Source organism: Mobula birostris, chromosome 2, assembly GCF_030028105.1.
Source record: "Mobula birostris isolate sMobBir1 chromosome 2, sMobBir1.hap1, whole genome shotgun sequence".
Taxonomy (NCBI): Eukaryota; Metazoa; Chordata; class Chondrichthyes; order Myliobatiformes; family Myliobatidae; genus Mobula; species Mobula birostris.
In genome coordinates this window covers 205094001-205120902 of record NC_092371.1, presented here as the reverse complement: position 1 = coordinate 205120902, position 26902 = coordinate 205094001, and the positions used below count along the sequence as shown (strand labels likewise).

The 26902-nt window shown below is 38.6% G+C and overlaps 1 protein-coding gene across 1 annotated transcript; it reads right to left on the bottom strand.

The window, feature by feature from the left end:
- Positions 1-8474: 8474 nt before the first annotated feature.
- kcns3a (potassium voltage-gated channel, delayed-rectifier, subfamily S, member 3a) lies at positions 8475-24884 on the bottom strand. Its single transcript, XM_072278819.1, has 2 exons — positions 24641-24884; positions 8475-10225 (listed from the first exon to the last, which is right to left on the bottom strand). Exon 2 carries the CDS (start codon positions 10160-10162, stop codon positions 8693-8695), a length of 1470 nt encoding a protein of 489 aa, XP_072134920.1. The 5' UTR covers positions 10163-10225; positions 24641-24884; the 3' UTR covers positions 8475-8692.
- Positions 24885-26902: the final 2018 nt, after the last annotated feature.

The following is a 26902-nucleotide window of genomic DNA, read 5'->3' as shown; positions in this document are numbered from 1 at the left end:
GAGATTGCGGCAAGGAGGTCTAGTGTTAGACCCAGGCGATAGGTTTAGTGTCAGTCGGGAGGTTAAGTTGGTACCTCCATTTGAGGAAGCGGAAATTGATAAATACTTTTTGCATTTTGAAAAGGTGGCTCAGAATCAAAAGTGGCCAAAAGGCAACTGGACTGTCTTGTTACAAAGTGTGTTTAAGGGTAAAGCCCAGTAAGCTCATTTGGCCCTATCACATGCAGAGACAGCTGATTATAACTTAGAGAAAGAGGCTGTGCTCAAGGTTTACGAGTTGGTTCTGGAGGCTTACAGACAAAAGTTTAGGAGTTTGAGGAAATCTAGGAACCAAATGTATGTGGAATTTGCCTATGAGAAGCTTGTGTATTTCAATCATTGGTACCTCAAAAGGGGTAAATGGGGATATTAACAACCTAAGAGAGTTGGTCTTGATCAAAGAATTTAAAAAGGTGCGTCGCTGATGAAATAAAGATGTACCTAAATGAAAAAGAGGCTGCAACTCCTTCAGAGTCCGCTAAACTAGCAGACGAGTTTGCTTTAACGCATGAGGTTAAGTTCTTCTCGAACAAGAGCTTCCAAAAGGGTAGCAGGGATAACCCACAGGGTAAATCAGAAATTAAATCGGGAACTAGTGACAAATGTAAGGATGAACGGAGGCAGTCGAAGGAGAAATCTTCCAGTCTTGCTTGTTACTTTTGTAAGAAGCCTAGTCATATGATGGCTAGTTGTTCCATTCTGAAGAAGAGAAAGGAAAAGGAACAGGAGGCAGTCCCGAATGCCTGTGTTCAGTCAGTTGAGGCACCGCTAAGGACAGAGAGGTCTGACTGAGTTAAGGAGGGATTTGATCGTTTTATATCAGATGGGTTTCTGTCCATAAAGGAGGGGTCAATCCGGGTCCCGGTGAGGATTTTTCGAGATACTGGGGCTTCCCAGTCCCTTATATTAGTCAGCGTTCTGGAGTTTGGTGACAAGACAAAAACTGGCGAAGTAAACATTGTGAGAGGTATTGGGAAAGGGGCTGTTTCCGTGCCTCTGCCTAAGGTGATTTTGGAGTCCGGATTGGTACCAGGACATGTTAAGATAGGAGTACAACCTGAATTACCACTGAAGAATATTTCTTTATTGTTGGGAAATGACCTTGCAGGTGGTGAAGTTTATCCAGCAGTGCAGCTAACAAGCAAGCCTGCCAATGATGATCCACACATGGATTGTGATATTTATCCCACCTGCGCAGTAACCGGAAGTATGACTAGACAGTTTGCCAATGCAGACAGTTCTGGGCAGTTTGATTCTGATGCCCATGATAGCCACAGTCGGGGTTCAGGTTATGATGATTTATCAGAGACTTTTCTACCTTCTATGTTACAACAGGATTCAGGTCATGACTCTGATGGGAAAGATTTATCTTTGTCCAGGAAGGAACTTATAGAGGAGCAGAACCGAGATCCTGAGATTGAAGCTTTAAAAGAAACAGCTCTCTCAGATGATGAGATTCAGAATGTGCCAGTAGGCTATTATCTCAAGGACAGGGTGTTAATGAGGAAGTGGAGACCACCTACTGTTCCCGTGAGTGAGGACTGGGCAATTGTGCATCAAGTTGTGGTCCCGAAGGTTTACAGGACTGAAATTTTAAACATGGCCAATAGTATGCCTTTAGGTGGACATTTTGGAGTGAATAAGACTGCATAAAAGACTATGAAGGAATTTTACTGGCCTAATTTAAGGAAAGATGTTGTGACCTTTTGCAGGACCTGTCACACTTGTCCAAGTTATCAGTAAACCTAACCAGGCCATCCCAGTGGCCCTATTTTGTCCGATACCTGCTTTTGGAGAACCTTTTTCCAGAGTCATAGTTGGTTGTGTTGGCCCATTGCCAAAGACTGCAGCTGGCCATCAGTACCCGTTAACCATTATGTGCACTGTATCTAGGTTCCCTGAAGCAATCTCTCTCAGTAATGTTAAGGCTAAAACTGTGGTGAACGTCCTCATTAGGTTTTTTACTCTGGTTGGTCTGCCCAAAGAGATTCAATCCGACCAAGGCAGTAATTTTACATCAGGAGTATTCCAACAGATAGTTTATGAACTGGGAGCTAAACAAATTACATCGTCTGAATATCACCCAGAATCCTAAGGAGCTTTGGAGAGAGTCCATTCCACCCTTAAAACAATGATTAAAACATACTGTGTTGAGAATGGGAAATACTGGGATGAGGGGGTGCATTTACTCTTATTTGCAGTAAGAGACTCAGTGCAGGAATCGTTGGGGTTTAGTCCATTTGAACTCGTATTTGGTCACAGAGCGAGAGGACCTTTGACCTTGCTCAGAGAGCAGTGGTCTGATGAGAAGATGCATGTCAGCTTGTTGAGTTATGTTTTGGAATTCAAGGATAGACTCAACAGGGTTTGTAATCTCGCAAAACAGAACTTACAAGGTTCTCAAAATAAAATGAAGGTCTGGTATGATAAACGAGCCCGAGAACAAACATATCACGTGGGAGACAAAGTGCTGGTGCTGTTTCCAATATTGACAAACCCGCTTCAAGCAAAGTTTAGTGGGGCGTACCAAATAATCTCTAAAATTGAATCTTTGAATTATGCTATTAAAACACCCAACCATAGAAAGCCCACTCAAGTAGTACACGTCAATATGATAAAACATTATTATGACTCAGAAACGGCACCTGTGAGTATTGTTGTGAGAACATATGGAACTGGAGAGCCTGAGAAAGGGGTAATTGACATGTCAGAGAACTTTAATAAGCCAAACATAGTCTCAGTGTGGCTCAGGAATTCTGTTATTTTGGGAATCATTGGTACCAAATGAAGCCATCTGGAGCCAGAGCAGCAAAAACAATGAAAAGGTTACTTCTTGAGTAAGAGGATTTATTTCCCGATGTGCCCAAACAAACCAGAGTTGCTGTGTATAATGTGGATGTAGGTCAAGCTGGCCCATTAAGTAGCACCCCTACTGGATGAATTCAGAGAAGAGTAAATTGGCTGAGCAAGAGTTTGAATACATGCTGAAAAATGGTATTATTAGGCCATCAACATCTGATTGGGCCTCTCCTTGTGTTATCGTGCTGAAGCCCGATGGTAGCGTGAGATTTTGTACCAATTATAGGAAGATAAATGCAGTGACAAAGACAGATGCTTACCCCAAATGCTAAACCCAAGGGTGCATGATTGTATTGATAAGATTGGAAAGGCTAAATTCCTTACGAAGGTTGACCTGTTAAAAGGGTGCAGGTGTGTTCCATTGATCGAGAAGGCCAGAGAAATCTCTGCATTCCTAACACCTCCTGGATTGTATGAGTATAATGTTTTACCCTTTGGAATGAAAAATGCACCAGGAACATTCCAAAGAATGAGTAACCCTGTGATTCGAGGGTTAGAAAATACGGCTGCCTATATTGATGATTTAGTCATAGGGAGTGACACGTGGGAAGGACATGCCTTGGCAGTAGAAAAGCTGTATGACAGGCTTTCTAAGGCCAGCCTTTCTGTCAACCTAGCTAAGAGTGAATTAGGCCATGCCACTGTTACCTATCTTGGCTACGTAGTAGGTCAAGGTCAATTGGCTCCTGTTCAGGCCAAGGTTCAAGCAATTGCTGAGGTTCCTGTTCTAACGGGTAAGAAGGCTTTAAGAAGGTTTTTGGGAATGGCTGGATATTACCGTAAGTTTTGTAAAAACTTTGTTGATATCGCTCTTCCCCTAACTAATCTATTAAGGAAAGGTGAAAAGCTTGTGTGGACTGAACCTTGTCAGGAGGCATTTGATCGATTGAAAACTATTCTACGTTATCAACCTGTGCTCAGAGCACCTGATTTTACAAAGCCGCTTTCTATAGCTATGGATGCCAGTGACGAAGCTGCTGGGGCAGCGCTGTTACAAAAGGGTGATGATGATGTTGAGCATCCTATAGCTTACTTTTCAAGGAAATTTAATAAACATCAGAAGAATTATTCCACTATCGAGAAAGAGTTGTTGTCACACATTTTGGCCTTGCAACATTTTGATGTCTACGTTTGTCCCGCGCAGAAACCACTTGTGGTTTACACTGATCATAATCCATTAGTGTTTCTGAGTAAGATAAAGGACAAGAATAGAAGGTTGTTAAACTGGAGTCTGATTTTGCAGGAATATGACATGGTAATAAAACATGTAAAAGGTACAGATAACATTATCACAGATTGTTTATCTGGGTGTTAAGTTAAAGTTTGTATACGCTTCTGTAATGTGTTACTGGGTAGTTACATATGTATTGCTTTACACTCTGTAATCTACAGTGAAAATTTTGCTCCTTGATCAATACTTTCCCTTTTGGAGGGAGAAGCGACAGACATAGACTGTGCCTTTCAAAGGGAGAGAGAGAGAGAGAAACTGACTACAGTACTGCTTCCTGCTTCTGGGTTGCTATGGTGAGAGAGAGGTGGAGTTATGTGATGGACAGTTCGTTGTTTACAGTTGCTTCGCAGCGTGTTTATTTAAGCAAGGTCAGATGACTCTCACGGACACAGAGTGGAACACTGGTTAAGGAGACCGGTCAACGAAAGGAAACCGGTGACAGAAGAGTCACTACGTGGAACTTTCGAGTGCCCACAGGGTGGGTTGAGGATCGATCAGGAGAATCGATCAGTGGCTATCACAGTGTGTGGAAGGGCTGACCCTGTGTAGGCTACCGGTGTGTCTACCCTTGCCTGGGTGGTAGCTTACCCTCGAAGAAGGTCGCCTTTGTGATAAGCTACATTTGGCTAACTCAAGAGTGGATTCGGAGTCCAACAATGGAAGACCCATCTGTTTATTTAACCAACATACATCCTCCCCCTCCCACTTTTAAATCTCTTACTAGCTCTTTCTTCTGTTAGTCCTGACGAAGGGTCTCGGCCTGAAACGTCGACTGTACCTCTTTCTACAGATGCTGCCTGGCCTGCTGCGTTCACCAGCAATTTTGATGTGCGTTGCTTGAATTTCCAGCATCTGCAGAATTCTTCGTGTTTGCACCAGTTTATTTGTTCTTCTCCTATTGTGGATTTCACCTCGGCTTACAAACACCTCTCTCTCCCCCACCAACTCCGTGCATTGAACTGAACTTCCTTCCATTACTTTCGTAAGACTTTAAATCTTGCCACCCAAGCTTGAACAAGTTTGGGAATTATATTTACACACACATACATATATGCATAACACTGTTGACTTTAGATTTACCTGGGTTACTATATTAAGTAGTGAATAATAAATAGTAGCTTTAACATCAAAACCAGACTCCAGGTGTGTTCTTTGTTGCTGGTTCATTTAAAGCATTGAGTGTGCGTAACAAATTAAAATGGGGAACATGGAGAGAAATGGAGAATCAACCAATAGGCTTGAGAAACTGAGAGGGGGAAAGGTAAAGGCAGTTGGAGAAATTATTTTTTAGATGTATTTAAATTATTTGCAAACCATTTTCCTCTTTTACTAAGATGCCTCTACTTAGGGTGTTTAATACGGTGCCACGGTAGCGCTGGGATATCACAGTAACATAGCAGTTAGCATGACACTATTACAGCTAGGGGTGTTGGAGATCAGAGTTCAATTGCAAGTGCCATCTGCAAGGACTTTATACATCTTCCCAGTGAATGTATGGGCTTTCTCTGGGTGCTCCAGTTTCTTCCCATATTACAATAACATACTGGTTAGTAGGTTAATTAGTCACTGGAAATTGTCCTTTTAATAGGATATGGTTAAATAGGTAGGTTGCCGAGCTGTGATGCTCGTTGGGCCAGAAGGGCCTGTTGTACCACATAATCTCTAAATAAATAATGCCCAACCGCAGTGGTTGAAGCATACGGGACACAAACTGAAACTATTGAGCATTCAGAATTACATCAGTATCCTATTTATACTATACGATACCATGCGGTATGGAAAAATTGAGATTCCTTTAAGAGTAACACCATTTAAGATGGTATGGATCTGGGAACCGAGAAGGAAGTACTGCACTGCTGGTTTACTCAATGTATGTTTCCAACCACACCAAGCAATGAAATAAATGAAAAATCTTTTTAACACCAGACATAATTTTAAATAGTCTTTTGTTCCCTCTCCTTTGCTTTTGGATTTCAAGCTTCCCTCTTTTTATTGAGATCTTAAATATATGACAATTGGACGGATTTTATATTCTTGTCTGGTTTCAATTTGCAATGAGGACAATGCTGAAGTGCTGTACCTACTGTACCTGCAATTGGGCTTTAACTCCATTTTCTATTTTGAATTTAAAAGTTATCTATTGTAGCTTAGTCATAAATGATAACACATTTCATAATCAACATTCAACCAGAAATTATATTTTCATTTGTACAAGAAAATGCAACCTTTATTTTGAATAAATTTTGATCTGCATGTTGCTTCCTATATTTCATTCTCATTCTCCTTACAGCTTTATAGATTTTGAACCAGCTACCAAGTAGATTAGGAGAAATGATCATATACTGAATTCCTGCATACCCAGTTCATTTTTTTTTCTGCTTGTCGGCTTAAAATAGGAAAGTTCATGTCAAATAAATTCTAAAATGTATTTCTTAACTACATTGAACTAATGCCACAAGCTGACTTTAGTATTTGACCGTGATTTAATCAAACTAATAACGGGAAACCAGAATCCAGGAACTAATATTGGACAGCTACGCTGTTTCTAATTTTAACCCCATGGTTGATATGGAATATCGTCAGAATGAATTGCATTTATTTTATCAAACTGAAACTTGTTTCGCACATTCACTCTTCCCAAAATTCTTTCCAATTTGAATTGGAATAATCCAATTTAAAATAAATTATGTAAATGAGAACATCAAAAAACACCATATTTATTATGATTCTCATTTGCTTGATTCACAGCAAAAGAGTTTTCTAATTCAGTGGGAAATTTAAATTTGAAACTTATATTAACAAAACACCAATTGTGGTCTTATGATATGTCAAACCACTATCACCCAACAAAGTTTAATCTCAATATATTAAAATGTCACAGTCAATTTGCTGGAGTAAGTTTCCACACACAGCAATAGGATAATTACCAGATTACATTTTAATCAGTTTTCAGACTCTGGGCGTCATTGGCATTAATTGCCAAACCTTAATTGCTCTAAAGAAGGTGGTGGCATATCACTGTCTCAAGCCACTGCAATCCATCTAGGAAACGTACTTCCATATTTCTATTTGGGAGGGAGTTCCAGGGTTTAAAACCATCCACAATAAAGGAGAGGTAACAAGTTTCCAAGTTGGGTTGGTGTACAACTCGGGGACGGTGGTGTTCCCAAGCACATGCTGCCCTTGTCCTTCATGGAGATAGAGGCAATGAACTGGGAAGTACATTCAGAGTAGCCCAGGTGAATAACAGCAGGATGTTTTGCAGATGCTACACAGTGCAGCCACTGAGCAACAACGAAGGAGGAAATAAATGCTTAGAGTGATGAATGAGTTGCCTTGTCCGGAATAGTTGAGATTGAAGTTGTTGGAGCTGCTCTCATTCAATTTCACTCCTGACTTGGACAAATGGGTCTAGATTACTTGGGAATCTTGGTTGGCATGGATCAGCTGGTCTGAAGGGCATGTTTTCATGCTATATGACTTGATGACTTGTGCTTTGTAGACTGTAAAAGGCAAGTGAGTTGATCACCACATGATACTTACCTGTGACCTGCTGAGGTCGGTATGGTTATGTGTTTGGTCCAGTTGGGTTTCACCAGACAAGTGAAGAGTAGTTGATTCATTGATGTTAACTGAAGGATAAACATTTGTCAGGGGTCAAGGGAAATTCCTCATATTTTTATGAACTATGTATTTTCCATCCTTTTGAGGGGGCAGACAGGGCCTTGGTCTAATCTTTAATCAGACAAGCAATTCCTTAATTCTTTGATTGCAAGAGTGGCTCATGAGCTCGCAGATTTTTGATATGAATTTTAACTCTTAATTTCAACCAGCTATTATGATTGGTCAATGGTGATATTTGTGACAGTTTGCTTGCTCCAAAAATTTTCCAGTTCCAATGTTGAGATGACTCTGAAAAGAAAATAAGTTTGCATTTGACTCATACAAATTGTGTTACAGATGCCAAACATTTTTGATATTTTTATACAATACTTACTTCTGTTCTTTTTAACTGCTATTGACAAACTGTGTTTGATGAGTTTAGCAAAATACTAAACATATTGTTATGTTTACATACTTTAACTACTATAATTTGGTCTAATTATTCTGTTAATTTTGGTGCACAATATACATTCTAGAAGTTGCCTCCAGGAAAGATGTCGATTCACACATAGAAAATGAAAATTATTACAGAAAAGATAAAGTCAGAATTTCTGCCAGTTTGCATCTCTCTCCTAAAATAAATAACAGTCAAATCATATATTTCCACAGGCATACAGTATAGTCTTTATCATATGTCTTTGATTTTACTGAATTTATAATTGCATTGACATTTCTTTTAGAAACAGACAAAACATTACGTACTTGCATAAAGTCGAAGTCAGTAAACTAATTCACATGCTTCTTTCATGTTCATGAAGATATTACACTCAGTTAACTAGATATTGTCTGTCAAACATATAATACCCTGAGTACTTTAAAGTGCAACAAATATCTGAATCATAGAACATAATTTTGTCAGGAAAGCAGAGATTCAAGCCAAAAAAAAATACATGTAAGTGTTCAGTTCTCAAATGTTGCTGTGTTATGAACAGTTTCAAGATCTTGGATGCTAGAAGCATCTGTGGTGCGATCACTGGCATCAGTGCTAACCATAGAAGAGATGCTAGCTATGAAAGAGTGCATGTTTTTGGCATATATGTCTCGAATGTTCACGTAAGGTAAATCAGGACAACTTTCTGCAAGTTCTGCATTGCAACGGTCAATGTCCACCATCTTATGCTTCCTGTAGTACTTGGAAAACTTGTTGAAAATGATAGTAATGGGCAGAGCCACTACCAAAATTCCACATATAATGCAAATGCTTCCAATGAGCTTTCCAAGCAGTGTGACAGGGTACGTGTCACCATACCCAACTGTGGTCATGCTAATAGTCGCCCACCACCAGCTCATTGGAATACTGTGAAGTCCTGACTCACTTTCGTCCTTTTCAACTGAGTAAGCAAGCACAGAGAATATAGAGATCCCAACTGTCAAGAAGAGGAGTAAGAGTCCAACTTCATGGTAGCTGTGCCTGAGTGTGGCTCCCAGCGATCGCAACCCCACTGAATGCCGGGCTAGTTTCAGGATACGGAATATCCTCATTAAACGCAGGATCTGAATCACCTTACCCACATTTTCTAACTCTTCGCTGTCCTCATCCATTGACTCCAAGGTCAATGTAAAGTAGAAAGGTAAGATTGAAATAAAATCAATTAGGTTCAGGGGTTTTTTGAAGAATTTTCTTAGACACGGTGAAACTGAGAATCTCACAATAAACTCAATGGTGAACCAAATAATACACGCAATCTCCAGTCCTTCTAGAGCAGGATCAACTATCACCTTATCATTTGCATCAAGTTGTTGGAACTCATGCATGCTGTGAATGCACATGGCCACAATGGATATCAGGACCACACCCAATGATATAATTGTGAAGATTTTGGCTGAGAGTGAATGTCCAGGATTTTCTAACCTGATCCACATATTCATCCTTAGTTTTCCACACCACATGTTCTCAAATTTATCTATATCTTTATCCAAGGCTGACAGTTCCTCAAAGGAAGAGTCAATACTCTCATCACTTTTCTGATCCCAGTCTTTATCCACCACATCCTCCTTCCTCTCTTGGTACCTGTTGCTGCAGCAAGAGTCAATAAAAAGTTCATTAATCCCCCAGTACTCAATCTCTTGACTGAAAGAAAATGCACAGAGCTCTTCCATGACATGCAATTTCCCTGTGTAGTAGAAGTTCAGAATGTACCGGAACAGGCACGGATTCCGATCAAAGTAAAATTCCTTGTCCACAACATTGTAATCATCGCAGAGCTCTAAAATATCCTCCTCGGTGTCACATTTCAGCAGTTTTCCTAACCTGGTGTGAGGAAATCGTAGCAGGGTCTGTTGGTCGATTCTCTGTTTGTATCCTCCCACATTTATGTTGATAAGTTCGCAATCAGTGACAGTCCTTTCAAACAGCCTCCCATAAATCATGGTGACAAATCCTTATCATTTAGTACTTCCATTTACTAGTCCCAAGTAAGAAACAATTGATACCTAAAATAAAGTAATGTTACATAGTCAATGGAGTAAATGGAAGAAAACTCTTTATTTTCTCCAAAGCACTGAAGCCAATGAATGTAAATTATAACTAAAACCATTACATTGTTTGTAAACACAAGTCACAGAACAATACTATAATCATTTACCTTTAATATTGCAGAAAGCAGTTACTAAGTGTTCTCATACTATTTACCTTCAAAATCTATCTACAATATCTGATTTTAGTCAAAGATTTTGTGAAATAATAACATTTCTAAATTCAAAATAATATTCTATAGTTTAGAAAGTTATCTTTTAAAAGTTTAAATAGGTCTTATTTGGTCTGATGTACTTCTAGATTTTTTTACTTGATAATTAATTTTAAGAAGTATGTTTGTATTCATTAGAAACACTGTAATAGTTTTTTGCTTTTCTACATCACTAAATATTTTTCAAATTTTTTCCCAAAACTACTAAAGAGTAAAATATAAATGATGAAAAATTATAAGATTTTATTTAACAATATTGTATGAAACTTTCATAAACTTACAAGATAAGCTTGTGTACACTGATATAAGTAGGTGTGGGCATAACGAAGAGTACAAAACAGCAAGCAAAATTTCATCACTGAGACATGGACATGATCCTATGTGAGAGTACAATCGAACTACCATTGCCATAGGTGGCACGGGAGCATAGCACTTAGCGTAATTCTGTTACAGCACCAGTGATCCGAGTTCAACCCGCCGTTCTTCCCATGACTACAGATTCCTCCCACATTCCAAAGACGTATGGTTAGTAGGTTAATTGGTCAGATGGGCATATCCAGACAGTGCAAGCTCATTGAGCTGGAAGGCCCTGTTACCGTGCTGTATCTCTAAATAAAAAAGGCAACTTAAAAACTATCGTGGAATTTAAATAAAACTGAAAATGTTGGAAATATTTGGCGTGTCAGACAGCAACTGTAAAAAGAGAAGAAGAGTTATAATATTCAAGATCAATAACTTCCGTCTAACTGATGAAAGAGATTATGAATAGACCCCCCAGAATATAAAGCATTAAATAGTCAGCCTTCATTTTCCTATTCCTACTAACACAACTACTGTAAAATTACTGTGCTTCTCCACCATATAAATCATGGTTTTTCTCATGCTTACCGCAGCATGCTTGATGTCTACCGTTCAGTGATGTTTACATTTTAATTAGTATTACTAGGGATTCACATGTAATTGGAATACCTGAGCAAAGTAAACAATCGTGGAAACTATTTTTACCTTAACCCCATTGGTCCCAGCAACTTTAGCTATCAATAAAAACACATTTTGAAAACTTTGTTCCAACCCCAAACATTTCCTCCTGTTTACTTCCTCATGTCAGTTTTATTCAGAGTCTATTTTCCCCTTAATCCACAGTGAAATACCTTTGATAAAGGGAGCTTTATTAGCGTCAATAGTGATTGATGTCACAAAAGATAGTTTTCAAATTGAAAGAAATTGTTAAGGAAATGAAAGTTAAAGAACTGTTCTATAGTAGGAGGAATTGGTGTGCGGGTGTTTTTGATTTGCTTTTTAGCTGGTTCAGCACAACATTGTGGGCCAAATGGTCTGTTTCTGTGCTGTACTCTAGGTATCATGCTTAGGTTATGTAACTTCCCTGTGAGTGACTAACATAAGCATTTACAGTACATAAGTTATTTGTCTACCATTCCATTCATGTTAGCATTTTACTTTGTACTTAGCATCATTGACCTGTTATAAAATAGTGAAGAAATGACTTTATGAAGAATTGGTAAAGCTTCAGACACTATCTAAAGCACCTTTTTTAAGATGGTGGTAAAAGAAAATACAATTGCAGTTACACAGATAAGGGAGTGAACTGGAGTCAGGTAACAACTGAACTGCTCAGATTTTCGCCTCAAGGACCACTGCATAAAGTATTTGAGCTGACGCAAAATGCTGGTCATTTGTGTGGTTATTGCAGAAGAGGGTATTCTGGAGTTCAAATTCACTCCACTTCATGATATCCATACCCTTCCTTCCCACTTTCCGTTGTATAGATTACAATTTCCAGTTGTAGTTGTTTCAAATGAGCTGTTCTCTCCATTTTAGTATGACAAACTGTGAAATATGGTACATAAGTACATACTGATTTGAATTTGTAATTTGTGGCTGAACTATAATGCATAGGATTTTTAAATAATACGTTCTGCAATGGTTAAAAACTTAATTTATTTTGTATCATTAAAATATTATCTGCAATACTATTAATATACAAACTACTATTCATTTTGGATACATTACCAAAATAAGAGCACAGGAGAGCACAATTGTGATTGAAAAGTAAAACAGTCATAGAAGTTTCAAGATAAACATGTTTTAAAAGTCATATTCAGGCAAAAATGCACATACTGTATACTGTACATGAAGAAGGGCTCACAGGTAAAATGAAAATGTAAAACTTTCCACTTAAATTTTTTGAAGAAAAATACTCCGCATTTTACTAAATTATTTGTATTTTTCTGAATTGTAATAATGTAATATCAAAAATAACAAATGGCCACCATTGCAAATTTGGTTCTATTATTGGAATATTTGTGAGGTCAGAGTATCAACTGGTTTTGAATGAATCCTAAGCATCTTCCTCTTTATGGGAGATGACCCACTATACTGAAGAAGGATCTTTGAGCTGAAACGTTAATTTTGTTTCTCTTCCCAGAGATGTGGTTTGACCTGCTGAGTATTTCCAGCACTTTTTGTTTTATTTTAGATTTCCAGCAGTTGCTTTTTTTCATTTTGATTCACGTTATTTAAGATGTGTTGCATGAAAGCTGAAACCAAGGTCATACCTGCAGAACCAGAGTTACTCAAACAAGTTATATTTGCGAATTGTCAATCTGTCCAAAAGTTGTCCAAGGCATCAGATTGAAAGAAAGCTTGAAGTGAATTGATAAAATATTTTATTTCATAGAGAGATGGTTAGAATTGAGCTCATGTAAGTTAAAGAGTGTGGTTTATCTTGCTTCAGTAGCACAAAAGAACACTATAGGTTGTCCTACTTCAATGAGTCTTCCTAAATTAAACATGGTAAGTTTTGATTTTCTCACCGCCCCTCCCTCAGCCTCATCATTTTGGATTTCTAATCTTGTTTTGTTGCTATATGGCTTTATTGTTACTGTTTTCTAGTTGAGACTGTGTATATCAGTGTGTTTCACTCTCTGTTCATACTCACAGAAAGCAAATCCTTCCAGCTGCGAGTCCAAGACTCAGTTTCATAGATGTGATATGTTTATTGCTTTCCTAGCCATCTTGACAAATTACTTATTGTTTATCATCTATGAATAAAACTGACTCCTTAGTGGCTTTATTACTGTTGGCACAGATCCCTTATTAATTTGCATGTAAACACCACATATAAAAAATAAAATTTAAAGTTTATTTTCATTGAAACTTTCCAGTGGAAAAATGTTCAAAGGAACTCAAAATGTAACTACTATATATTCATTATAATCATGCATGTTCTAGCAAGACAAATTCTCATCCATGTTTCAATTCTTCTCTGGCTTTCAACTTTCCAATCTCTTCATGTCTTCTATTATAGCCCTTAACCTTACAAATGCTCCTCAGACTCTGGTTTCCTGAACCCACAAAAATTTAACTGCTTCACAATTTGTGGTCAAGGCTTCAATTGCAAAGACACTAAGCTCTGAATTCCCTCACTAATCCTCTGTAACTTCCCACCTCTTCTTCTTTAAGCTGATCCTTAAAACCTATCCATTTGACCAATTTGTCTTGACTTGACTTCATATGGCTCCGCATCAATATTTATTTCGGAAGACTCTTGACAGCCACCCTGAGCTTTTCACAATGATAAAAGGTATTATTTAAGAGTATCTTGAAATTAATCTCATGAGGAGAACTCTCAGTATTTTGCTGGCAGTTTGATGTTTATCTTTAGAAGCTTTTGTATGACGCATGGCTCTGGAGTTGAACACCTAATGGGTTTTTTCCTCACTTTTTCTTGATCAGTATGGGTTTTTTTTCCTCTTTTTTTAAATCACCAAAAATTTTTTCAATCTTTATGATAATGTTTTTTTTTCTTCAGACATTGTAAGTGTTGTTTACTTCGATGTACTGTTGTAAATTATGGATAATAATAATAAAAAGATTTGAAAAAATGAGAACTCTCAGTAAAATTTAATAGTTATGAAAATCTAGGAAATATTAATATTTTAAATATGATTGCGCTGCTCCTGGGAAACACTGTCTCATTCTGCCCTGCAGAGCTGATGTACGGTTAGAATGAAAATAAGGTTTTTTGAATCTTTGAATCTTGAATCTTTGAATATTTCATTGTTTCCACAGAAGGTTCACAAATGAATCTAAAAGTGCTTCTGATGATCAGAGATTTTACAAGTTTTTTATTCTTAAGAGATTAAATATAATACTGATCATCATCATCATCATCAGGTGCCGTGCCCAGATTGAGCTATGACTGCCATGGCCCACTCACTCCTGTCTCAGGTCAAGTGGATCAATTCATTGATATTCATTTCCAGTTCTCTGGCTGCTGTCTCCATCATCATTTGTCCTTGCCTTCCTTTTGCTTTCTTCCCTTCAATCTTTCCCATAATTACTGTGCATTCTAACTCCTCTTTCTTAATCACATGTCCAATGAAGTTACATTGCCTTTTCACGATCTCATACATTATTTCTCTTTTTGTGCTTGCTCTGTTCTTGACAGATATCATCATCTATTCTGTCTTTTTGCAATTAATAAAAACAAAGTCATTAAATAAAATAACAGCTATGTTTCTCTTGCCATGTTTGCAACTTCATTAACTTTGTATTTCTGTATTTTCTTTGTTTAATTTTACTATTTGGAACATAGAATGTAGAACAGGGCAACACTGACAAGCTATGTCCTACTCTTGTGTATCATCCATATACCTCCATTCTCTTCATATTCATGAATCTATCTAAAAGCCTCTTAAACTCCACCAAACTCCCTGATTACACTATTGCCCCTGGTAATCTATTCCAGATGTCTACCACTCTCTGTGTGAAAAACTTACTTCTCATGTTCCCTTTGAACTTTCCCGCTCTAATCTGAAAAGCATGTCCTCTTGTGTTTGACATTGCTACCCTGGTGTAAAGATTATGACTGTTTACTCTATTTATGACTCTCATGATTTTAAAAACCTTTATCAGGTCTCCCCTTGACCTCCAATGCTCAATGGAGAACATCCAAATTTTGTCCAACCCTTCTTTATAGTACTTACCCTTTTATCCAGGGCAGCATACTGGTAAATCTCTTCTGCACCCTTCCCACAGTCTCCTCATTTTTCCTATCTGGGGCAACCAGGACTGCGCACAATACTGAAAGTGCAGTCTGACTAAAGTTCTATTCAGCAGCAGCATGATTTCCTTACTCTAATACTCAGCACTCCACAACATAGATAAACCAAGCATTCCATATGACCTTATCCACAGTATAGATAAACCAAGCATTCCATATGACCTTATCCACAGTATAGATAAACCAAGCATTCCATATGACCTTATCCACAGTATAGATAAACCAAGCATTCCATATGACCTTATCCACAGTATAGATAAACCAAGCATTCCATATGACCTTACCCACAGTATAGCCACCGTCGGTGAATTATGGACCTGGACCCCAAGATCCCTTTGTACTTCAGTGCTATTGAGGCACTACCATTAACTGTATACTTTCTCTGTTCTTTTGACCTTGAGAGTTTGCAACATGGCACATTTACCCAGGCTAAACTCCACTTGCCACTTCTCTGTCCATAACCATAACAGATCTATATCCCGCTGTATTCTTTGATAGCATTTTACACTCTTCACCATTCTTGGTGTCATTGACAAACTTGCTGATCCACCCAATTACATTTTCATCCAAAATATTGATTTACTGTATGTCAGAAACAAACATGGTCCCAACACCAATCCTTGGGGAACACAAACACGAGGAAATCTGCAGATGCTGGAATTTCAAGCAACACACATCAAAGTTGCTGGTGAAGGCAGCAGGCCAGGCAGCATCTCTAAGAAGAGGTACAGTCGACGTTTCAGGCCGCATCTCTAGGTCTCAGCCCGAAACGTCGACTGTACCTCTTTCTAGAGATGCTGCTTGGGGAACACCACTGGGCCGACAGGACCAGCCAGAGTAACTGGGCCAGATCTTTCCAAATGTGCATAAATCCTATCCCACAGACTCTTTTCCAATAGCTTCCAAACCAGAGACGTGAGGCTCACTGGCCTACAATTGCCTGGATTATCCCTATTTCCATTATTGAACACAGCATTCGCTACTCCTCAGTCCTCCAGGACTTTGCCATTTGCTTGTGAGGACACAAAGATTTTTGTCAAAGCTCCAGCAATTTCTTCACTTGCTTCTTTCAACATTCTGAGATAAATGCCATCAAGCACTGAGGACTTATCCACCTCAGTGCTTTTCAGAAGACCCAGCACTACCTCATCCTACATCTCAAAATATCGTAGCATATTAGCATACTCCATTCTGTTTTCACTGTACCTTAATCCTTGTCCATGGATTAAAAAAAAACAATGCTAAGTAGTCATTTAGTACCTCAGCCACTTGCTCTGACTTCAAGCACAAATTCCCTCCTCTATCCTTGAGTGCACCTGTCCTCTCCTTAGTTATCCTCTACTTCTTAATGCCTTGTGATTATCCTCTACTGTGGCCATGAAGGTCATTTTATTGGCCCCTTTTGCTTCCTAATTGTCTGCTTTAGCATTTTCTTGCTATGTTCATATTCTGATTTTAGCTTCTTAAACTTTATATGTGCTTCCTTTTGTCTTCCTGACTAAAATTAGAATGTCTTGATTCATCTAAGATTCCTTTATCTTATCATCCTTGTCTTCACCCCTTACCAGAAAATCCTGAACCTGAGCTCTGCTCTGTTGGTCTTTAGGAACGAGTCCCACATGTCAGACATGGACTTGCCCCACAGCAGTTTCTCCCAATCAGCACCCCTTGGTTCTGGTGTCATTCAGTCATAATTTGCCCACCCCCAGTTCAAAACCTTCCCACAAGGTCTTTATTTTTATTTATAAGTATCTGAAAACATATTCAGATATAGTCACTTTTTCCCAATTATTCATCATGATCAGATATGTCACCTGGTCTGACTCATTTCCCAAAACTAGACTCAATATGTTCTCTGCTTTAGCTGGACTCTCCACACACTGATTCAAGAACCTTCTTTTGGATACAGTAAAGATATCCCATGCCTTCTAAGATATTTGTGATAAGGAAGAACACCGGGGAAGTTCAAGATCCCTCCCCCAATGACAACCCTCTTATGTCTATATCTTTCCATAATCTTTCCATTTCTGTTCCTCCACATCTCTGGGCTATCGATAATGCAAATCTTCCACCTCCTCTGTTTTCCCTCTCTATCACAACTAAAACAACGAAACCAAGGAACGTTGAACTGCCAGTCTTGTCTGTCAAGTAGCCATGTTTTTACAATGGCATCAACATTATAATTCTATGTAATAATCCAGGTTCACTATGATATGCATCTCATCTAACATCAAATGCAGCTGTTGATTAAACACTTCAACTCAGACACAACACACACAAAATGCTGGAGGAACTCAGCAGATCAAGCCACATCCATGGGAAGGAATAAACAGTCGACATTTCTGGCCGAGACCCTTCTTCAGGACTGGAAAGGAATGGGGAGAGAGAGGAAGGCGGACAAGCTAGAAGGTGATATGTGAAGCCAGGTGGGTGGGAAAAGTAAAGGGTTGAAGAAGAAGGAATCTGATAGGAGAAGAGAGTAGACAACAGGAAGGGGAGGCACCTGGGGGAGGTGATAGGCAGGTGAAGAGAAGAATAAAGAGGCCAAAGTGGGGAGTAGAAGAAAAGGGGAAGGGACTACCTACACGGAACATGAGGTGTTGCTCCTCCACCCTGACAATGACTTAATCATAGTAGCAGAGGAGGCCATGGACCAACATGTCGGAATGGGAATTGTGATAGGAATTTAAATGGTTGGCCACAAGGAAATTTGTCGTGCTGTTTTGGGGAATGAATAGTGCCAGGAAATTAGGAGGGTTTCCAGGTCTTCTTTGAAAAAATACTTCAGATACTTTATTTGAAGTAAGCAAAAATCAAACTGAATTATGCATTCAGTTGTCCTTCTATATAGGGCAGATGCCTCAGTCTAGCACAAGATCCAAAATACGCACTTTCATCGTACCCGAACTGAAGCATTATTAAAATACTTAAATATCAATAATTTAATATTTTAGATCAGAACTCATGTTTAGAGTGCTAACTAATGACCTCTGATATTGATGGCATTAAAGTTAAACAAGACACAGCAGAAAGTTCAATGAACCTTTCACATTCTGTTGGAGAAACAGTTAATTTTAATATTATCAATGTTGTTCTCACAAAACAGATCCATCAAACACTTTAAGCGCCTCATTTTTCTTCTTTTTCAAAAACTGTTAGATGCTCCTGATTAATTTAGTGCAGCAAGCAGATGAAATGTTTAACTGACAAATTTGAATTTTGCACTATAATTCAGCAATCAGTGACCAGGATTGATGACAACTATTCCAACCTTGGAAATATTAAAAAAGTATAAAATGCTATTTTGAATAACACAAATGAATAAAATTGGTTAATATATGACAGCATTGTTACAGTGATAAATATACGTTCAAATCACATTGACACTATAGTGGTTTGGTCTGTTTTAGTTAAAATCTCAAAAAGAATTGCTGACCTATGAGGTACTGATCTCTCTGCCGGCTGTGATTCAGCAGTCCTACCTATGTTTTTAAAATCTTCAGTCTTCCTTATGACTAAACAGGTTCAATCAGTGGATACCAGCAGAGTTTTGTTTAGTCTGGATTGTTGACTGCATTTAGTCCTGTTAACAAAACTTGCTTCCAAAACTCCTGCTGTATAGTAAAATTAAAAATTCAAAGTAACAAAGTAAAAAAAAGTTTCTACTGTCTCTTAATAGCCAACTCTGAAAACAGTACATCCTTTCATCAATATCTCAGTGAAATCTAATATAGCAAATAAATTCTTTGCTTCAATGCATTTATTCATGATACTATTCACTGTCAAGAATATTATCAAACAACGTAATCTCTTCCTTTGTCAAGGCATTGCATTAACTAACACAATTACAGCGAAATACTGCAGATAATGGAACTGTGAAATTAAAAGAGAGAATATTCATCATGCTCAGGAGGTGAGATAGGATCTGTGGAAAGAGGAAGAGGGTTTAAGTTAAGAACCCAACAACAGAGCCAGCTTGTTTCATACTATACTGATGAAGAATTTGGTAGAGGAGGTTATTGTGAATATTTCCCCCTCAGCCTTCAGGTATAATTAATGAAGGAATTATAAGACTTTTATTATAGTGCAGAGAGGATAAGGGGTATATGGGATCTTGGCAAATGAGCAAACTAACTCTGGAACCAATTAAGTAAAAAAGACACAAAAAATAAGCACAGGGATAAACCTTTCAGCAGACAATGCCTTTATGCCAATGTAAGCTAATCTCACTGACCCGTACATTATTGATATCCCTCCATTCGTTGTCTCCTTATGTGACTGTCTCGGTGTCTCTGTACTTTGCTGTCATACCTGCTTCCACAACTTCACTCGACAACGCGTGCTGTGGGCACCTACTACTTTCTGTGTAAAAAAACTTGCTTCATAATCCTCCTTTAAACTTTCGCCTTAAAAATATGCCATCTAGTATCTGACATTCCACTCTGGGAAAAGACCCTGCCTCTCATAACTTGCCTCTTGTAACTTTATACATTTTTTCAGGTCACCCCACACCAAATTTGTCCAAGCTCTCCTTATAGCTAACACTCTAATCTAGGCAACCTCTTCTGCACCCTCTTCAAAGACTCCTTACTGTCATGAGTGACCAGAACTACACACAATATTCCAAATGTGGCCTAAACAAAGTTTTATATGGCTGCAATACTTATTTCTTAGCTATTTGTTTTTACCAGAACCTTGATTTTCTGGTATTTCTTCTTTTATGAAGATAGATGAGTACAGCACAGGAGCAGGCCAATCAGCCCAAAATTATTGTGCTGAACCAGCTAAAAAGCAAATCAAAACACCCAAACACTAATCCCTCCTACCTAAACTATCCCTCCATGTCCCTCCATCTTCCTTACATCCATGTGTGCCTATCCAGATGTCTCTTAAAAGCCTCTAACATATTTGCCTCTACCACCATACTAGGCAGTGCACTCCAAGCATCCACCACTCTCTGCGTAAAAAGCTTACCCCTCACATCCCCCTTGAACATACCATATCTCACCTTCAATGAGTGCCCTGTGGTATCTGACACTTCAGCACTGGGAAACAGATACCCTTTGTTCACTCTATCTATGACTCTCATAATCTTGTAAACCTCTATGACATCTCCCCTCAGCCTCTGATCTTCCAGAGAAAATAACCCAAGTTTAGGTAGCCTCTCATGATAGAATATGGTGTCTAAACCAGGCATCATCCTGGTAAAGCTCTTCTGCACACTCTCCAAAGCCTAAGTTCCTTCCTATGGTAGGGTGACCAGAACTGTATGCAATACTCCAGATGTGGCCTAACCAGAGTTTTATAATGTTGCAGCATAACCTCCCGACTTTTGAACTCAGTGCCTTGACTAATGAAAACAAGCATTCCATAAGCCTTCTTAATCACCTTATCAATTTGTGTAGCCACCTTCAAGAAGTTATAAACTTGGATCCCAAGATCTCACTGCTCAGCAACATTTTTAGGAACCCTGCCCTTAACAGTGTATTATCTCTTTGCATTTGCCCTACTGAGGTGCCACACCTCACATTTATCTGGGTTAACCTCCATCTGCCATCTCTCAGCCCATTTCTGCAACTGATCTATCTTGTATATGTTTCTTTGTGAAGACAGACAGAAATAGTTCTTTAATTTCTCTTCTGATATGTTATTAACCATTTGTAAATCTCCTGTCACTGTCTGTACAGGACCTACATTTGCCTTGACTATTCTATAGATAGTATAGAATAGTACAGCGCAGTACAGGCCCTCCGGCCCACATTGTTGTGCCAACCCTCAAACCCTGCCTCCCATATAACCCCCTACCTTAAATTCCTCCATATAACTGTCTAGTAGTCTCCTAAATTTCACTAGTGTATCTGCCTCCATCACTGACTCAGGCAGTGCATTCCACACACCAACCACTCTCTGAGTCAAAAACCTTCCTCTAATATCCCCCTTGAACTTCCCACCCCTTACCTTAAAGCCATGTCCCCTTGTATTGAGCAGTGGTGCCCTGGGGAAGGGGCACTGGCTATCCACTCTATCTATTCCTCTTAATATCTTGTATACCTCTATCATGTCTCCTCTCATCCTCCTTCTCTCCGAAGAGTAAAGCCCTAGCCCCCTTAATCTCTGATCATAATCCATACTCTCTAAACCAGGCAGCATCCTGGTAAATCTCCTCTGTACCCTTTCCAATGCTTCCACATCCTTCCTATAGTGAGGTGATCAGAGCTGGACACAGTACTCCAAGTGTGGCCTAACCAGAGTTTTATAGAGCAACTCTTAAACTCTATCCTTTGACTTATGAAAGCTAACACCCATAAGCTTTCTTAACTACCCTATCTACCTGTGAGGCAACTTTCAGGGATCTGTGGACATGTACCTCCAGATCCCTCTGCTCCTCCACACTACCAAGTATCCTGCCATTTACTTTGTACTCTGCCTTGGAGTTTGTCCTTCCAAAGTGTACTACCTCACACTTCTCCGGGTTGAACTCCATCTGCCACTTCTCAGCCCACTTCTGCAACCTATCAATGTCTCTCTGCAACCTTCGACAATCCTCTACTCTATCTACAACACCACCAACCTTTGTGTCATCTGCAAACTTGCCAACCCACCCTTCTACCCCCACATCCAGGTCATTAACAAAAATGACGAAAAGTAGAGGTTCCAGAACAGATCCTTGTGGGACACCACTAGTCACAAACCTCCAATCTGAATGTACTCCCTCCACCACGCCCATCTGCTTTCTGCAGGCAAGCCGATTCTGAATCCACCTGGCCAAACTTCCCTGGATCCCATGCCTTCTGACTTTCTGAATAAGCCTACCGTGTGGAACTTTCTGTTCCCTTTAAAATCCTTGAAAGCTCTTATGATTCATTTGTGTATTTGTCAGTTTGCTCTCAGATTCTCCCATGCCTTCCTTTCAAGGGAAAGAAAGATTGAAAGCTTGGAACAAAAAGTAAAAATTAAAGTGTTTAAAAAGTTTAAGGAAGAAGTTACTAACTACTTTCTAATTATAACTATTGTGGATCTCCAAAGCTTAAGGGCACATCCAGATCATAAATCACTCCAATAATAGGTGAAATCATGGAACATTATCCCAAACTTTTTACAATAGTTTATGGTGAAACTCAGTAATGCATTTAGATTCATTGAAAGGTAACCAGTCAGCTCCCTGTTTCACAAGGCAAACATCAGAGCATCATAAATCATTGTGTAGTTTGATTCAAAGGCCCGTCATCAGAAGTTACTTTTTTAAGATGGGCAATGAAAATGATGTTTACCTTGGCTTGCCATTATTTTTCCAGCATATTCTAAATTTTTATATATTAAATTAGATGGACTATAAATTGTTCTTAGAATTCACCATGCTAAAATTGTGCAATATTAACCCTTAGGTCATTCTCCATATGATCTGAATATCATCACTAATAAAAATTGAATTGTTTTGAAGCAGAAAACATCAATTATCTGAGAACTCAAAGGTATATTAATAGCCAATGAAACAAACATTTCCCTAGAAATAGTTCAATGTCTAACCAATCACATTATGAAGCTTATAAACTGTCCTGTTTCCAAAAGAAAAAGATTGTAAAGGAAGCATAATCAAACGAAATGTTGAAAAGTGACAAGATAACGCCGAAATAGGGGAGACCAGCGTCTGTTCTTCTGGCTTTTCACTCTTCTTTTCCAGTCCTGATGAAGGGTATCAGCCTGAAATTTCTACTGCCTGTACTTCTGTATCGATGCTGTTTGACCAGCTGAGTTCCTCCAGCATTTTGCTCTGGATTTCCAGCATCTGCAGAAACTCTCCTACTTTTTTGTTTCCGTCGCTACGTACCCATCAGTTCGATGGAAACTCATAAAACTCATCCTCGACGCATTACATCACTTGTACTGTAGATCCATGGTGTATACATGCAGAAATAAAGGTTGTAATGTCGCAACACTGAATTTCCCGAGTTATGTAACTAACTCTTAAAAATTCAGATCCGCGTAAACTACTGAAATTATATAATCGAAATCCAGTCCCCAGATTCTATTAATGAGGACGTAGAAGCTTATCACCTGGACATCACTGACAATATGGGTTGTTATTTGCCACCAACATATAATTTCTGTTGTGTCTGGCCTGCTGCTGAAGTACATCTAGCAAATTTTCGGTGGAAGTTAGTTGACAAGGCGTAATGCGTTAAAAGGACCTGTGTGGGCGCGTTGCAGAAGTTCAAATATTCGCTGCCACCGCTTTAAGATCACCTCTTGTAAATTCATTGCCGATAGAGAGCAGCTAAACCTTAATACTGAACTGAATGTCATATATAATAATAATAATAAATGTGAATAATTTAACATTTACCAAGTCTGAGTATGAAGCATTACCCGAGCTAACTTACTTAGCTATTCAGTGAAAGTAACCCATGCTCCAATCCATAATCATGCACACTGTGCTGACAAAATAACCTTTAAAGTGGTTTGTCGTATTCAACCTGGCAAATTAGAGGTTGTAAATATACTGCGAGACTTACAAAGATAGCGCAAATCTCGAAATATATAAATATATAGACAACTGAGGGGAAAATGTCACTCGATGGAAAACCAAAATAATTATGTGATTTACAGTATATAAGATGTGAACTGGAATTATAAAATCGGTCTCTAAGTGATATCTTTTTAGGAAGACTTTTAAATATTTTTTATCTAAATAATTCTGATGGACTCTAAGTGTTAACCCATCTGCAGTAAATCACAATTAGGTTTACTTTAAATTCTTAATAATGAGGTCCATCTAACATATATAAATTACAGTTGTATACTTAATAGGAAGTAGATGCAATACCCTTTCAAAATACGGTTATCTCCTCGGCATATATTAGTAGAAAACGCAAAACAAGTTAGCAGACCTTTATAAATCTTTTTTTAATGGAATCTGGTAACTTTGTTTTATAGCAGAAATCTGTAATATAACATTTTTCATGCTACGGGATGTCACAATTATTAAAAATAATCTACCGAAATTAACAATGCAAACTGACCACTAAATATTGAAATTGATAACTTTGAAATATAACAGTATATATACTTTATTACCTTGCACTGGCATTTGATGCTACAGACTTCATCCGAAAGTACACTTTCATCATGCAGATGTAAATATATATAAAATCTTTTGAAGTCCATCCTGTTAGCTTTAACTGAAAAAAAGCGTATCTGACTTGAGCTGGACGCTACCCAGGTAATGCCTCGGGCTCCCAGCTCTGCCGCGGTTGCAGTCCCAACACTGGATTATAAACGGAGGCGGGATTTCACTCATTCGCTCACTGGTAGGCTTGCTCTCGCCTTTCCTCTGGGTTTGATTGGTGAATCTCTTTCTTTCTCTCCTTCCAGATCGAATTGCTGTAGAAAGCTTTGTTGTTCCTTTCACCCAAACTGACATTTCTTGCAATGCGCCGAACGGCTATTAACTGAGCAGAAGAGCGGCTGGAATTTCGCGGAAGGGAGTGTGCTGTTATTGAAGAGTTGCTGGAGGATGTATCAGTAAGAACGGTGCCGTTGCCCTGATAACAGGACTGGATAAAAGTAATGGAACTGTCTAACTCCAACGCGTTTTCGCAAATATCCACCAGTCACCGATTCACAGACCAGCAAAAGCACGTATCGTTTCTACTTCCTTTTATATATACCGAATGTACGCTGAATGACAGTCTACAATGAGCTCACAATATGTGGAACAGTGTTCGCTATGCATGAATGAATTTCAATCATGAATTATCAGAAGTCGTCAAGTAATTTCATAACGGCATATAAAGACTTGAGAGTGCCCGCACCATTATACTAAAGACAGTAAAAAAAAAGTGTGCATTGCAGTTGATAACATAATTTATTTGCAGTTAACAGAAATTTATTTCAACTGCAAAAAAACGGGACGGTGCTGAAAATGATGGCCCAGCACAGAAAGGAAGTGATTCAAGACAAGATGGGGAAAAAAAGCACATTTTCAATAACAAAACCTTCTGGGTGGCTGGACATTCTGCATTGGCTCGTTTGGTCTATAACTAAAATAACTATATTTGATTCATTTATTTTGGATGCTAACTGTTAAACTACCCAGAAGCCAACACTCAGTAAGAGATCTTGCCTCTGACGCAATTTTCCGAACAGGTTGTGATGGTGTAATATGGCATCACGTGTTTACCTGCTCACACCTTTTCAACAGAAAGTTAAGGTTAGAGACATACAAAATGCAGCCTTGCTAAGTAGTTTGTAACTCCATCTGACTGTGGAAACCTGTTCCATCCCATTGCTCATTAACAGGCTAAATGCTCTGGGGCATCATCTGAAAGAGAATGTTAGTTCCAGAATTCAGCCACTTAACTATGCAGTATGTGAGCTCACATCAGAACGTTATAGAATTTGTGGGTTTCTTAGTAAATCTGCCAAAATCATAGAAACAGAAACATCAAATACAGAGCATGTCACACTTCCTATCTGGCTGTGGTATCAATATGTTTGCTTAAGAACCATTAAATTACCCCAGATTTTCCAGATGAGATAGCAGCAAACTTGCTGTTTCTTGTCGTTATTCCTCTAAACCTCGGACTGGGTACGTGGTCAAGTTAAATGCGAATCAGAATCAGAATAAGATTTATTATCACTGACACATGATGTGTTGTTTTGTGGCAGCAGTGCAGTGCAGACATGAAAGTCTATAAATGATAAAGTAAATAGGTAGAGGAAAGTACAAAAATAATGAGGTAGTATTCATGGGTTCTTGGGTGGTTCAGAAATCTGATAGCAGAGGAGAAGAAGCTGTTCCTAAATCGATGAGCGTGGGTCCTCAGGCCATCCTATTGTTGTTTAAAATACTCTCCTCCACAACATACCTGTTGAACTTAAGAAAATGAGTATTCCTGTTCTGCTATCAATTACAATCATGCTCATCTTTTTTGTTAGCCACACTTTCCTGCACAAAACCCATATTCCTTGATTCTCTTCCAATATCTCATAATCCTTCCATGAACTAGTAGCAAATTTGGATTAATTCCCCATTTTGGGGGTGATGGGGGGTTGTAAAATGGGATATGGGAGCGGCACTGAGCAGAAGTATAAAAATCTCAATAATTATTAAGCATGCTAAAAGATTCATGTATTTAAGATGGCCCTTCCAAAGCAGCCATGTTTAATTGATTTATATGCCCCAATGTCCAATAATTACAAATGTAAATATCCTGAAGTTTATAGAGTAAATATTAAGGACACTGAAAACTTGTTTACCAACCATGCATATCCAATCATTCCACAGGAAGAACTTTATGGAAGAAAATTACACAAATAAATAAGTATTGGCTTTTT

Coding starts and splice junctions, on each gene's coding strand:
- kcns3a (XM_072278819.1), bottom strand. CDS start 10,162: ATGATTTATGGGAGGCTGTTTGAAAGGACTGTCACTGATTGCGAACTT.